Raw genomic sequence first — 15,769 nt, forward strand, 5'->3', positions numbered from 1 at the left:
GAATATAGATTCAAAAGAATGAGTTTGGCTGCAGATTCGAGGATTCCAGAGACTCGATCATCTTTCTATGATGGAGAACCTATGCCTTGGAAGATGGATGACAAGCCCGCATCATCAACAACACCTCCACCGTCTCCTCCAACAAAGAAGAATTGAGTATCTGGGTATGGGCACTCCACTTGGCAACTGCCAAGCTTGGGGGAGTGCCCCGGTATCGTATCACCATCACTTTTATCTTTACCGTTTTCCTTAGTTCGATCTTATTAGTAGTATTTTGATCTAGTAGAATAAAGTTTGTGGCATGATCTAGTTGTGATTTTTTCTTTATTATCCTTCTATGTAATCGAGTCTATGAGCTATATAATAAAGATTAGTGTTGAGTCAAGGGCTTGATTGTTTTGCCATGATCCTAAGTGAATAAAAGAAAAGAGAAAGAAATAAAAAGAAACAAAAGAGATCATATGGATCTCATGGAGAGTAATGAGCCCACATAGAAAAAGTATGATGAATAAAAGTTGTTGAGAGTTGACAAGCATAGTTTTGGTCATCGTTGCAATTAATAGGAAGTAATAAAGAAAGAGAGGTCTTCACATATAGATATACTATCTTGGACATCTTTTATGATTGTGAGCACTCATTAAAATATGACATGCTAAAGAGTTGACATTGGACAAGGAAGACAACGTAATGGGTGATGTTTTCTTACATCTGAGATAAATTATATTGTCTTGGATCTTCCAACATGTTGAGCTTGCCTTTCCCCCTCATGCTAGCCAAATTAATTGCACCAAGTAGAGATACTACTTGTGCTTCCAAATACCCTTAAACCAGTTTTGCCATGAGTGTCCACCATATCTACCTATGGATTGAATAAGATCCTTCAAGTAAGTTGTCATCGGTGCAAAGCAATAAAAATTGCTCTCTAAATATGTATGATTGATTGGTGTGGGAGAAATAAGCTTTATACAATCTTGTGAAGTGGAAGTGATAAAAGCGACGGACTGCATAATAAAGGTTCATATCACAAGGGGCAATATAAAGTGACGTTCTTTGGCATTAAGATTTTGTGCATCCAACCATAAAAGCGCATGGCAACCTCTGCTTCCCTCTGTGAAGGGCCTATCTTTTATCATTATCTTCTACCTTATGCAAGAGTCATGGTGATTTTCACCCTTCCTTTTTACACTTTATGCTTTGGCAAGCACAGTATGTTGGAAATATCCTGGTATATATGGCTAATTGGATGTGAGTTTTCATGAACTATTACTGTTGACATTACCCTTGAGGTAAAACGTTGGGAGGCAAGACTATAAGCCCCTATCTTTCTCTATGTCCGATTAAAACTCCATACCCATAAGTATTGCGTGAGTGTCAGCAATTGTGAAAGATTATATGATAGTTGAGTATGTGGACTTGCTGAAAAGCTCTTATACATTGACTCTTTCCTATGTTATGATAAATTGCAATTGCTTCAATGACCGAGATTGTAGTTTGTTAGTTTTCAATGAAGTTTACGATTCATACCTGATATTGTGATTGAATTATTACTCTAGCATTAGAGATCATATGACAAAAATTATATAAGTTGTTGTTATAAGAATGATCATGATGATCTCACGTCCGTATTTTATTTTTATCGACACCTTCATCTCTAAACATGTGGACATATTTTTCGATTACGGCTTTTCGCTTGAGGACAAGCGAGGTCTAAGCTTGGGGGAGTTGACACGTCCATTTTGCATCATGCTTTTATATCGATATTTATTGCATTATGGGCTGTTATTTCACATTATGTCACAATACTATTGGCTATTCTCTCTTATTTTACAAGGTTTACATAAGGAGGGAGAATGCCGGCAACTAGAATTCTGGGATGAAAAGGAGCAAATATTGGAGACCTATTCTGCACAACTCCAAAAGTCCTGAAACTCCACGGAACACCTTATAATAAATAATGAAAAATCCTCGCCAAAGATGAAGACCAGGGGGCCCACATCCTTCTCACGAGGGTGGGGGCGCCCCCCTAGGGCGCGCCCCCCTGCCTCGTGGGCCCCCTGATGGCTCTCCGATGACCATCTTCTCCTATACGAAGTCTTTCGTCGAGAAAAAAATAAGAAGCAACCTTTCGGGACGAAACTCTGCCGCCACGAGGCGGAACCTTGGCGGATCCAATCTAGAGCTCCGGCAGAGCTGTTCTGCCGAGGAAACTTCCCTCCCAGAGGGGGAAATCATCGCCATCATCATCACCAACGCTCCTCTCATCGGGAGAGGGCAATCTCCATCAACATCTTCATCAGCACCATCTCATCTCAAAACCCTAGTTCATCTCTTGTATCCGATTCTTGTCTTCAAGTCCGGGATTGGTGCTAGTAGGTTGCTAGTAGTGTTAATTACTCCTTGTAGTTGATGCTAGTTGGTTTAATTGGTGGAAGATCATATGTTCAGATCATTTATGCATATTAATACCCCTCTGATTATGAACATGTTTATGCTTTGTGAGTAGTTACGTTTGTTCCTGAGGACAAGGGAGAAGTCTTGCTATTAGTAGTCATGTGAATTTGGTATTCGTTCGATATTTTGATGAGATGTATGTTGTCTAGCCTCTAGTGGTGTTATGTGAACGTCGACTACATAACACTTCACCATTATTTGGGCCTAGAGGAAGGCATTGGGAAGTAATAAGTAGATGATGGGTTGCTAGAGTGACAGAAGCTTAAACCCTAGTTTATGCGTTGCTTCGTAAGGGGATGATTTGGATCCATATGTTTCATGCTATGGTTAGGTTTACCTTAATACTTTTGTTGTAGTTGCGGATGCTTTCAATAGAGGTTAATCATAAGTGGGATGCTTGTTCAAGTAAGAACAGCACCCAAGCACCGGTCCACCCACATATCAAATTATCAAAGTACCGAACGCGAATCATATGAACGTGATGAAAACTAGCTTGGCGATATTCCCATGTGTCCTCGGGAGCGCTTTTCCTTATATAAGAGTTTGTCTAGGCTTGTAGTTTGCTACAAAAAGGATTGGGCCACCTTGCTTCCCTTTATTTACTTTTGTTACTTGTTACTCGTTACAAATTATCTCATTACAAAACTATCTGTTACCACTTATTTCAGTACTTGCAGAGAATACCTTGTTGAAAACCGTTTATCATTTCCTTCTGCTCCTCGTTGGGTTCGACACTCTTACTTATCGAAAGGACAATGATAGATCCCCTATACTTGTGGGTCATCAATGGACATCGGTGCTGAGGGCACAGGTACATGGTGTTCGGTATCTGGTAGGTGATTTCCTGGGCAATAGTAGAACTCAAGCAGCTGTAGTTCTGTGAATTTAGGGGATTTCAGTCGGGCGTCCACCGTGTAGGGCATGGTATGCTTGCTCAGGTAGCATGACGGGATGCACATGCTTTGAACAGAGCCCTGGTGGGAGGAGATGATGGCTCTGGGTATTTCAAAATCATTGAAGAGAGATAGTTGATGACAGTCGAGATTAAGGGGCACAGCGCGCCATAGAGGGCGCCACCGAATTGAGAGGACTTGGGTGCGGCAGCAATCCTTGGTGGGAAGAAGCGAGATGATCTCCCCAAGGACGGCGTCCGGGAGATCACTGATGCGGTCAACCCGAGATTCTACGGGTTCCTAGGATCCGGTGGGGGCGGGGTCACCGCTTCTCCCCTCGCTGCCGGGTGCGGGATCTACAACAGGCATCACCGCTGGTGGGAGCCTCATCTTCTTGGCGCTGGGGTTAGCCGACTCCATTTTCCTTGAGGGCATCGCGTCGCGCTCACGGATTTGAGCAGAGTAACGAATGACGAGCCTAGTTGTAGTGCGAATGAAGAAGAAGGGGGGCTGGGGTTTTTCTGTAGTAGTGAGGAAGAAGGGGAGCTAGGGTTTTCTGTAGGAGTGAGGTGAGGAATTTTGCGGTACGAGTGGAGCGAGGTAACGTGAGGTGGGTGGGAGTGAGGAGGAAGAAGAACACCCAGGTTTTTTTGGGGGGCGGTGTGCTGGGTGTGGGTAGTGCCTCTCATTCAGTAAATATATGGACTTTTGAATTGGTTTTAATATTTACTAGGGTGGATGGGTTGTTTTGTCTTGGGCCTAGAGAAACAATTACTACTAGTATAGTGGAGACACTCTACAGCTACCCGGAAAAACAATTACTACTAGTACAGTGGATACAATACCACTTCTGGCTCCTCCTAGGTCATCGAAACGTCTCCCTCTACTGAATGCAATTATACTTTTGTTCACCGACATGCGGGCCATGCAGCGCGCGGGCTCAAATGCCATCCACCAAATTAGAAGGCAGTATGCAGGCGGAGAGTCACCCCGGTCGTAGCACGGCAATAACAAGCCATCGTATCACAAAACGCCACCTCCCTGTAGTCTAAGTTTGACGGACGAAGCAACCATCATTTCACTCTTCGTTGAATCCCCTTCTCCCTCACCGTCTTCAAGAAAGGCAACACCCGCATCTGCCACTGTTCTTCTCTCCCAACGAAGGGAAGGCAAGTGGATCAGTGATGTTGGTATATTTTCGTTTAGAGAAAAAAAACTTTTGCAAAGCAGTAACCGATCCTCACTCTCTTTTTTGTTTCATTGTCATTGCGATTGTGTTTTCCTTTCAGTGGTCTCCTAGTATTCGTCAGTTTCATGATGGACCAAGGAGAACTAGGCAAAGATCTGCCGATATTGGAGCAGACGCGGGAGGCTAATCCCCACGAGACAGAGAGCTCCAAGAAGATGGAGGCAGCCGCCGAGCTGACCCTAGATACGCTCACAACCACTGCTAAGATGGTCAACGCCCCGTTTGAGGTTACAGCCCCCGTGGCACTGCAGGAGCAGTTTTCCCCCTTCGAGGATGTGTCCCCCCCCCACTGAGCTGCCCAAGGTGATTTTCTTCTTTGCCGATCTCGATTGTGGTTTTTCATCTAAGTATGTGGTGATGAATAATGCAAAATTTTATTAGCTTCGATGCCATGCTATACATAGTGGTTTAAATAACTTGTGTTTCTTATACTAGAAAGTAATTCAGAATTTGTTTCTGTTTCAATTAGAGCCCTGATGCAGACAACGATTGTGTGGTTGTACATGTCACTCGCTATGAGGCGGATGACCTGAATATACGCACTGGGAAAACAGAGTTTTTAGGCTGTTGGATCCTGGAAGCCATTTGCGCTTATACCAATGAAGAGTTGTATTCCAGCCTCACTATTGTCAGGCGTGTTGTCCAGGGTGTACTGAAGCACAATAAGTTCAAAGCTACTCCTTCGTTTGTGAGGCATACTTTTCTTTTCAAGCTTACGCTGGAAGATGACGTGGCATGCCTCCACAAACAAGTTTATGAGTGGCAAGGCCAGAAGGTTTTGTTCATGAAGGTTCACAGGATTGAGCTGCTGCCGGACGTCCTCGATGATGTTCATGGAAAGGTCCGTCTTGTGTCCAACCCAAATTAGATCGAGGCATGAAATACTTGCCCTAGCTAGTGTTTAATAGTAGTTTGGATTCTGTCTAATTATCCGAACCTTACCTATTATCGAGCCCTCTGGGGCTAGTACACTGTTTGAATCCGTCTATGGGAACTGCTGCTACTTTTGTGTGCCCGTGAATCATTGTAATTGTTGCCGAAATAGATGCGTCCTCACTAGTTTTATCATACGAGCAGTGTGTGTTTTGATGAAATAGAGTACTCATTTGAGAACTGTGCGCTGACGTATACATAAGTACTTGTAAACATTGTTGGTGCTACCCCACTTGTAAGCAGTTGTGCAAAACACGGCACATTGGCTCAACTCGCTTCAACACTATGCTATCGACCAGCTAACAATCAACAATCTGATGTCTGACATATAAGCAACCATGTGTCTTGTTACAGTGGTTCATGCAGTTAACTGAGGCCACAATGTAAATTCCAAACGTTCACACGCTAGTCCAGCGTTCATGTGGAACACTCACATTAAACCCGGCTTCATAAGAAACTTGAAAAGCATAAGTTAAGCAATTTTATACATCTCAATGATTCATAGAACATAACAAACATATACTAGTTCACAACAAAAGACAAAGTTGTGAGAAGGTTTACAAATCAAGAAAAAACAAGCAAGGCTTCTCTGAGCAAAGGGCCTCCTGGCAGGCTTAAATTTCCTGGAGTTCACTCTGGTTTTTTCTTGTTGCCACCATCCAGGGTTAGGTTCTCTCATTCCAGAATAACCAATTATAATTGTGTTCTCATCTGGAATGCTGAACTGGACCATGTAGTGTACTGACCAGCTGAAATTCTTGTGCATTCCACTAAATTTAAGCACCGCTATTTGCAGAAATAAGCAGACCACAATGCCTCTTGTCCGCGCACCTGTCCAAAAGAACTGCCGTGCAGCCGTGCCAGCTAGTCCTCGGTCCATGGATGAACTAGTAGAAAGTGCATTCCGGACTAGGATGTAGTTGTTTTCGCTCGTCCCTCCACTGCAATTAGGAAGTAAAACATACGAATCAAGTTCTTTTATATTGCGTTGGTCATTCTACCTAGTAACTACCAGTGTAGGAATACCTGGAAGACAGGTGGTTAGACGACGGCAACGAGGGATAGCCATCTCATTTTGCACAGTTCTACTAAAACTGAGGTGTGTGCTTTTGATTGCGCGGATAGAAACGATATGGAGACAGACATCCCGAAACGATATGGAGACAGACATCCCTGTTTGCGCAAATACGAAATACGGTTATTTAAACAGTGACAGATATTTGCAGTGGCGTATGATTAACAGCAGCATCTATTGTGTTATAATTGGCACTAGATTGATAGTATGAAAGTGTCCTTACGTAAGTAGAATCACATCACATCAACACTGCCATGAGATTAACATGCAGAACAATAGCATTAGTATTACTGTCATGAGAGTAGCACATGGTCAGTAAATGTGCAATCAAATTTGTGCAGTTCCACTGGGATGAAGCAATGTTAGTGGTGTGAGATTTAAGTGGTGAGGCGGATGTGGTTGCCGAGAGCGGCAAACACTCAGGCAGAATGTTTGCATTTGTCCCATTTTTTATCTCCTCGGCGACATTTTCCTATGTGAGCACAGGAAATCTAGACCTACTCATTCTCATTTGCGTTGTCCCCCAACACCCATCACTTTCTTTCCTTTTTCAACCAAGAGATAGGTCCACTTCCCCCCACCCTTCGCCATCCACCATGCTTTCTTCGTCTTTTCAACCAACACTACAAGAAATATGTCAACTAGTGACCTTCTTTCAGTGACCCTAGAAGAATTGGTCATAGATCTATGACCATTTCAGACCAATTGGTCAAAAGCTGTTCGGGGGGCTCCAAACCCTAAACCATAACGACCATTTTGGTCAGAAAGGTCGTAATTTCCTTAGACGAAATGGTCATAAAGCAGATAGCATTGGTCTGCTGCCTTATTTCTAGCTGATCATGACCAATATAGATTGGTCATAACCTTGTAAATTGTGGTGGGTTGCTATGACTAGGTGCCACCTCATCAGTTTTGCCTATGTGTCATGTCCATGTGGCAGTTTTTGCCCTAGGTTGTGAAGCAACCTATATTTCTGTCATTCCCAAAATTCCCAAAAAAATCTCATAAATTCTTTGGGTCATATCTTCGTCAAATATGTAAAAAAAACCTTCCTTGCCTAGTTTAAAAATAATTCAAAAATATTCATTTTCCTATTATGTTCAGAAAAACACTTTGTGAAGGAAGTACCACTTTGGCATGTCCAAATGGTATCCATTTTCTACAGTGCTTTCCTATGCCCAAATAATCATCCTCCACCAAATGCCAGCTCAATCCATTCATTATTTTGAGTCCAGCTTCAACATTCGTATTTATGTCCAGTGTGGTACTTTGCAAAGCAAGTACCACCTAGGCTCCTCCTTTTGAGCTGAAAATATGTGAAGACGGTCTTCTTAGTAACTGATCATCCTCAGCCAAAACTCACGCCCGTTAGCCATGCGCATTTCCCGTACCGCTAATCAAACACTTGGCTGCTTATTCATGTTTGAGCATCGATCGGTCTCCTCGTGAGAATCTTATGTTGTGATTTTATTCCTAGCACCTACCTGGGGAGTGACCAACCCACTAGACATGCCTAGGCCTCCCAGAACACATGGCAACACCAAGGTCGCGCGGTGACCATGCGGCGGGCATGCGAGTTTACGCGCTCTAGAGTTGGAGCCCTCGGCCACCGTCCAAACCTCGACGTATCGCCACCAAACCATGTATTTATGATTAAATAGGTACTTATGTAACTAGAAATGATTTTTGGAAAAAATAAAAAGCAAACTATGAGGCAGCTGCAGTTCAAATTTGACCCGCTTCCTACTGAATCGGCGGGAATTTGTCTTTTTCACCAGAGGTGGTTCAAAACTTTAGACACCCAACCATTTTGTCAATTGTGCATTAAATATGGCCTAGTATTTTAGAAAATTGATTTGGTCCAATTTTGCAACAAGTATATGGTAGGTCCTTCACAAAAAAACTCATTTCGCGCACTCGAAAAATGAAAAATGAATTTTCTGTGCAAATAAAATGAAAAGTCCATTAGGAAACATTGTTTGGAATTCCAAGATGCACCCTTGTGCACAATATGAGATAATTTGAACAAACTATGCCATAAATGTGGCCATAAGATTGATCATTTTGGTTGAATGCCATGAATCTTCATGCATGATAGCTCATTTATGAGAACATTTTTTAAAAATAATTTCGTATTAGAAGTTTATTATTTTTTCCTGGAAACTTGGCCACATATAATGACGCAATGCGAAGGTTTTCCAATTTTTTGATTTGTTTTGAATTTTTTATGTCCGTTTCAAAATGCGGTCAAAACGGCGGGCATGACCGTTCCTAGCTAGTGGTTGAATCTTGGAATTTTTTGGTGTTTCTCTGATTAAATAGGTACTTATGTATCTATAAATGATTTTTTGAAAAAATAAAGAGCTAACTACGAGGTAGCTGCAGTTCAAATCTGACCCACTTCCATCTGAATTGGCAGAAATTTATCTTTTTCACGAGAGGTGGATCAAAACTTTTTACACCCAACCATTTGGTCAATTGTGCATTAAATATGTCCTAGTATTTTAGAAAATTGATTTGGTGCAATTTTGCAACAAATATATGGTAGGTCCTTCACAAAAAAACTCAGTTTGAACACTCGGAAAATGAAAAATAAATTTTCCGTGCAAAGAAAATGAAAACTCCCTTAGGCAACATTGTTTGGAATTCCAAGATGCACCCTTGTGCACAATATGAGATCATTTGAACAAACTATGCCGTGAATGTGGCCATAAGATTGATCATTTGGCTTGAAAGCCATGAATCTTCACGTATGATAGCTCGTTTCTGAGAACACTTTTTAAAAATAATTTCCATATTACAAGTTTATTATTTTTCCTGGAAATTGGTCACATATAATGACACAATGCGAAGGTTTTCCAATTTTTTTTTTTTTTGAATTTTTTATGCCCGTTTCAAAATGCGGTCAAAACGGCGGGCTTGACCGTTCCTAGCTAGTGGTTGAATCTTGGAATTTTTTGTGTTTCTCTGATTAAATAGATACTTATGTACCTAGAAATGATTTTTGGAAAAAATAAAGAGCAAACTATGAGGCAGCTGCAGTTCAAATTTGACCCGCTTCCAACTGAATCGGAGAAATTTGTCTTTTTCACGAGGTGGATCAAAACTTTTTACACCCAACCATTTGGTCAATTGTGCATTAAATATGTCCTAGTATTTTAGAAAATTGATTTGGTGCAATGTTGCAACAAATATATGGTAGGTCCTTCACAAAAAGCTCAGTTTGAACACTCGGAAAATAGAAAATGAATTTTTCGTGCAAAGAAAATGAAAACCCCCTTAGACAACATTGTTTGGAATTCCAAGATGCACCCTTGTTCACAATATGAGATCATTTGAACAAACTATGCCATGAATGTGGCCATAAGATTGATCATTTGGCTTGAAAGCCATGAATCTTCACGCATGATAGCTCGTTTCTGAGAACATTTTTTAAAATAATTTCTATATTACAAGTTTATTATTTTTCATGGAAACTTGGTCACATATAATGACACAATGCAAAGGTTTTCCAATTTTTGTTTTTTTTGAATTTTTTATGCCCATTTCAAATTGCGGTCAAAACGGCGGGCATGACCGTTCCTAGCTAGTGGTTGAATCTTGGAAAACTTTTGATATTTCTCTCATTAAATAGATACTTGTGTACCTAGAAATGATTTTTGGAAAAAATAAAGAGCAAACTACGAGGCAGCTGCAGTTCAAATTTGACCCGCTTCCTACTAAATCGGCAGGGATTTGTCTTTTTCATCAGAGGGGGATCAAAACTTTTGACACCCAACCATTTGGCCAATTGTGCATTAAATATGACCTAATATTTTAGAAAATTGATTTGGTCCAATTTTGTAACAAATATTTGGTAGCTCCTTCACAAAAAAACTCAGTTTGAACACTCGAAAAATGATTAAAAATAGCTAGACATATCAGAAATGCATATAAATTGGTGCTCATCCATAAAATGTGGTCTAACTTGAGTGAAAATTGTTATGACACCTTTTTGCAAAATATTTTTGATAGCTGCTTCACAAAATAGCTTTATCTTTAGTACTTGGAAGTTATTTTAAATCACAGACTCTCAGACCAATCTGAACACTTCTCATGGATCACCCCACTCATGTGATCTGAATCGCTCACACCAGGCGAATCCAACGTCTCTCACTCACCTTTCAGCAGGCCAACCCAAACCCGAACTCCACTCCTCTCCCCCTCTCCCCCGATTCGGATGCACTCGCAGCCGCCACCTACCTCCCGCCCCCCGATTCAAATCCCGCTGCCCACGCCCGCGCACCACCACACTCCTCCGCCCGCGCGCCACCACACTCCGCTGCCCGCGCCCGTAGGACGCAAACCCCACGCCGCTCTTCCTCCGCCCGTCGACCCACCCCGTCCCTGATGCCTCACTCGCCGCGCTCGTCCCGCCCTCGGCGCCGCACCTCCACTGCCACCTCCGCTGGCTCCTCGCCTCCGCCTCCGCCTCGGGCGGATGGCCGACACCGACGCCGAGAGCCACGGGCCGCCGCCGACGTGAGGAGGGGGATCTTCGACCGCCTGCAGGCCGCCAGCAACCAGGAGGCGCTTCCGTCCACGGCCACTCGTTCCTCACCACCACCACCACCACCGGTCACCACCCACCGCTCACCGTCGGCGTACGAAATGCTGTCCGCGTCCCTGAAGACGCCGCCCTCCCTCGCGGCGCTCTCCCCGTCCGCCTGCGCCCCCGTGCCGGCCGCCTCCTTCCCGCCCCTTCTTCCCAGCCGCGGCCGCTTCCCCCTCTCGGCGGCCGCGTCCGAAGGCGCCACCGTCAGCCAGGAGGCGCGCCTCTCGAGGAGGCGCGCCTGGCCCAGGTACGCCCGCACGGCCGTGCGCCTCGCCTCGCCTCAGCTGTTTACTCGCTGTCACTGCCAGCCCACGCTTTTGCTCGGTGGCCGTTCTTGGCCGTTGCCATGGTGCACGGGAGATGTTCAGTGCAATGCCGGCTGGGGTTATCAGTCATATCAACTATGAGATTGCCATGATGCGTGCAGTTCGCGGCGGACTGGAAGGCTGTGCGCGCGGACAAGGACCAGGGGAAGATCCTCACACTGCCCGTGCTGCGGTCAAACACCGGTGGAATCATCCTCAAGTACAACTCCATGCAGGGCTTCATGCCCAACCCTCTCCTCAGCCCCGCCCATTGGTGTAAAGGTACCCTTCCCTCCTCCTTCCAGTTGAGTTCTCTGCTCAATCTGCTCGCCCCACTACTTTGAGTCGACCGTTGTTACAAATGGAAACAATTCAAGAGTGGATTGCAGCCGCTGAAGCTTAATTTATGGCATGTGTCTGTTTTGGCGTGCAGATCCCAAAAGGCCCATTCAAGATGTTACAAAGGACCTAGTAGGTTCCTTGTTTCTGTCAAGGTAACTGAATTTTTTGTCCCTTTTCTCATGCTTTTTTTAGTTGTATCCATCCGGCATGGTAAAATCCACGACACATTCATTTGTAGCTAGGAGCCAATGTATTTACTAATTAAGTGGATGGTAGACTCAATTTTTTGACTGGGTGTATTCTACATAGTAGGGCAAATGGCATGCTGGTTTAAGTCTGTAACAATTAGAATATGCTCTAGAAAGTTGACCTCATAGCGTGACATGAACGATTGCCATGTTTTGGTTTTACTTACTCCATTTGGCGGTAGAGGTAGAACTCCAAAAATTGTCCTTCAATTTTCTCAATTCTAGTAAACTTCGTTCTGATAGTAGCCTGGCCCTATCAATTACAGCCTATTTCCCATGGTCAGACACATATTTAGTAGTTACACTAACAGTTTTGGTTGTGCCTTAAAATATTATTACTTCGGTATTTCTAGCAAATGAGCACCAGATTTCAGGGTTCCACTTGCTGTTGCTAATTGCTGACTGCAAAATCCATAGATTGTTAGTTCGACAAGTACAAGACCAACAACCTGACTGTCGGCTTCGCTTAGTAGGATATGTAGGTAACCGCGGCACACACACACACACACACGCTGATGTTGTATTGCTGTTGCATAATGTGTTTTTGCAACTGTGCGCAATGAGTTTACGGGTCTCCTTTTACTGCGGAAGCTGAATATCACTCCCTCCGTTCATAAATAAGTGATCTATTAAATCTTGAATGAAGCATTCGGGTAGTTTAATCTCTTGGGTCAAGTGTTTCTCAGATGCTTGTATGTATCTTGGATCACTAAATCGATTTGGCCCGCATGATTTTGTGGGGATTTGGTACCAGACTAGAGGTAGAGGCTGACGATTTCTTGCTGTTTCAGTCAAGTGCTTGATAGATATCTGTCTCAATCCAGAAGAAAACCCATCAAACCTGTATGTCATCTGATTTAGATCACTTAATCTCATACATGGATTGCTGAGGTTTTTTATCTTGCAGGTCGCGGCGACCACCAAGAAGACACCCAACACCCGCATCCCAAACTACCCGAGCCTGCCGTCGCAGCTGCTATGTCAAGTCCACAACATCACCATGCATGTAGGTGTACTTGGTTCATCTTCAGGTTCGGGTGTGGGGTTAGTGGCCTTAAGCATTAACCATTTAATCCTGATGAATGCTGCTTGTTTTGCACAGGCTGACAAGGACACCGACGAGGTCTACTCACAGATGACTCCGCAACCAGTAAACTCTGTAAGTACTGTCGAAAACGGAGCTTGGTGAAGATATTTAGAACATGCTGAACTGCGTTTTCTCTACATGTGCTTTTATCGGTTTGCATGCTGCATGTTTGATGTTTTGCCTGAGCTGGGGATGAAATGGTACCGAATGCCTGAAACTAACATTAACGGTGTTCAGTTTAAGTGTACATTTTGAGATCAGTGCTAGTGTTTATAAACGCTCAAAATGTGTACAGTATTTCTTAGATTAACGTGTGCTTACTGTATAATTTAGGAAAGTTTTAATAATACTACAACAGATGCTAATTAAATCAGGAAGTGAAGCACGACCAAACGTACCGTATACAATGTTCAGTTCAAGTTTAATTTTCAGTTTAGTGCCAGAGTTTATCATCAATCCAAAAAATATATATATCTGATTTTCACATTGATGAGTACTACTACTTCTCCCATTCCTTGGCTGAAGACTGTTTTGAACCGAGCCTTGCAGCAAGGAGGGAATGGTTGCGTCTGTTTTGTGCTTGGACGCCTTCTCCTAGTTGTGCTAAAATTGAGGTGCTTGTTTAATTAACAAGCACCTTTCATCCCCACTGTGACAGTAATGCATTGAGATGCCTCTGGACTGTAGTGTATGTTGATACAATTGAGGTGTTCCTAGCTAGTGTCTGCACTTATAGAATACTTTATTGCTTTGTGTTTTCTCTTCTAGAATTAGTATACTTTACTTATATGTTTATATGTTGAATGGCAGAAGCTCAAGGTGAAGAAGGCCATCGAGAAGGGCAACACCGACAGCGCCCAGATCTATTGAGGTGGCGCCTAGTCTTCATGCGGTCCTTTTGTCATGAAAGAATAGTGTTACAAATCCTTCACGCTGCTATTGAATACTCCTGCTGCCACACAAGACGACCAAGGTCCGCTCTGCTCTAGTGCTATCCCTCGCTCTAGCTCCGTTCATTGCTGCACAAGAAAAACAGAGACAAACGAAAACAAATTATCTAAGGTCCTGTTATTATTACCTATATATGACATTGCTACTGGATTGCCTAGCGCCCCTGTTCATGATGGGTTAAACTTGTATTCGCTCCTGTTGTTGCATTTTGATGATCATGAGTGTGATGCATTTTGATGATCTCCTTGTACCAGATGAGTCCGTCGATGAAGCAACAGCGTCTCCTCTAGAGGGTGATGGTGGCGGCGCCTGTGTGCGGCTTCGACTACAACCTCCTCTCTGGTGAGTCCATCTCCTACCTCTAGCTACATCTCTGAGCTGTTGTAATACCATGCTCTGTTTCATGGCCGTGGCTTATTTAGTCTGTGCTTGCTGTGCCTTGTGTATTGGAGCCTAATTAGCTTCTGTTAGGGGATAATCTACTGGTTATATCAAAATTTTGCATGAAATTTTGTTCTGCTTATTCTGCTAAGGTTGTTTGCAATGGTTATACATATGTTACACAATTTTTGCTGCTGGCTAATCATCTTTAGAGATAGTAACATGGTGCTGCACTCTCAGGATCATCTTATGATACACAATCAATTTTTGGTGTGCTCAAATTTTTAATTTTAGTGATAAGGAAAGATCCCACCTAGTTTGCTGGCTCACTCACTTGAGTTGGTTTAACAGTAGTGGCCTCCTGACTTGTAGTTGGGTAGGTAGCTGAGAAGACTCATGGTGCTGGCTGGGAGAAAAAGTTTATATGCATGGATAATGAACTTGCACTAAATGGACACAAATAAAGGAGCTGAGTATTAAATTAACTTGTACTAAGTGGAAACAATATTTTGTATGGTGTACATAAATATCGAGTTGATAGCTGATCTGTAGCAAATATAGCTGCGTGTAACTTCTTTACTTGGTTCCTCTTTTACAGGAGCTCCAGTCCTAAGAAAGTTGGAAGTGCGAAGACGTGAAGAAAAGCGCGAAGTTGTGAAGTGCGACTCAGCAAAGAGTTGTCTGTTCTATTTGATATAATATTGTAATAGCTGGTATACCCTAGGTTGTAATAGTCTACAGAAATTGTAATACACTAATCTAGTGTTATTTGATGAATTTCACATGTTCTCTTGTTTGGAATATTTGATTATGAATGTGATTTGATAGTGTGTGAGATGGGAACCTGACAGTGCAACCCACTTATGAAATAATATGAGTCTGTAACTTTCTGATGTGTGTGATCAATATATGAGATTAACATGACTAGTGGGACCAGCTCCAAAATATATTTTCCAAAAATAGGAAATCAATAGACTGTAAAAGGCTAAAGCCCAGAAATAAAAAGGCCGAAATATTGGGCTTGGCCCATGTAGCCCAATAGAATTCACAGGAAAAAAATAGAAAGGCTGAATTAATGGGCTCGGCCCATCTAAAGCACCGAAATGGACCGGGCTGATTCTAAGTAATGACCTTTTGAATTGGTCGTAATGGTGCCACGTCAGATTGCCATGTCGGATCCAACGTGGCCTGGGCAGACAACTAGTAACCAAAACAAAACAGTAGGCATATTTTGGTCGTAAAAGTCTACGACCTTCTCAC

General features: G+C 43.0%; 1 protein-coding gene across 1 annotated transcript in view; it reads left to right on the forward strand.

Annotated features, from left to right (window-relative positions):
* Positions 1-15,344, forward strand: part of LOC125518834 — a 45,792-nt gene extending 30,448 nt beyond the window's left edge. The window contains exons 3-10 of the mRNA XM_048683708.1: positions 10,939-11,442; positions 11,623-11,782; positions 11,934-11,994; positions 12,998-13,096; positions 13,193-13,249; positions 13,988-14,150; positions 14,383-14,470; positions 15,108-15,344. Coding sequence (XP_048539665.1) covers positions 10,939-11,442; positions 11,623-11,782; positions 11,934-11,994; positions 12,998-13,096; positions 13,193-13,229 — 861 coding nt within the window. The 3' untranslated portion in view covers positions 13,230-13,249; positions 13,988-14,150; positions 14,383-14,470; positions 15,108-15,344. The remainder of the gene's footprint in view (positions 1-10,938; positions 11,443-11,622; positions 11,783-11,933; positions 11,995-12,997; positions 13,097-13,192; positions 13,250-13,987; positions 14,151-14,382; positions 14,471-15,107) is intronic.
* The last annotated feature ends 425 nt before the right edge of the window (positions 15,345-15,769 follow it).

Source organism: Triticum urartu, chromosome 7 (assembly GCF_003073215.2).
Source record: "Triticum urartu cultivar G1812 chromosome 7, Tu2.1, whole genome shotgun sequence".
NCBI lineage: Eukaryota > Viridiplantae > Streptophyta > Magnoliopsida > Poales > Poaceae > Triticum > Triticum urartu.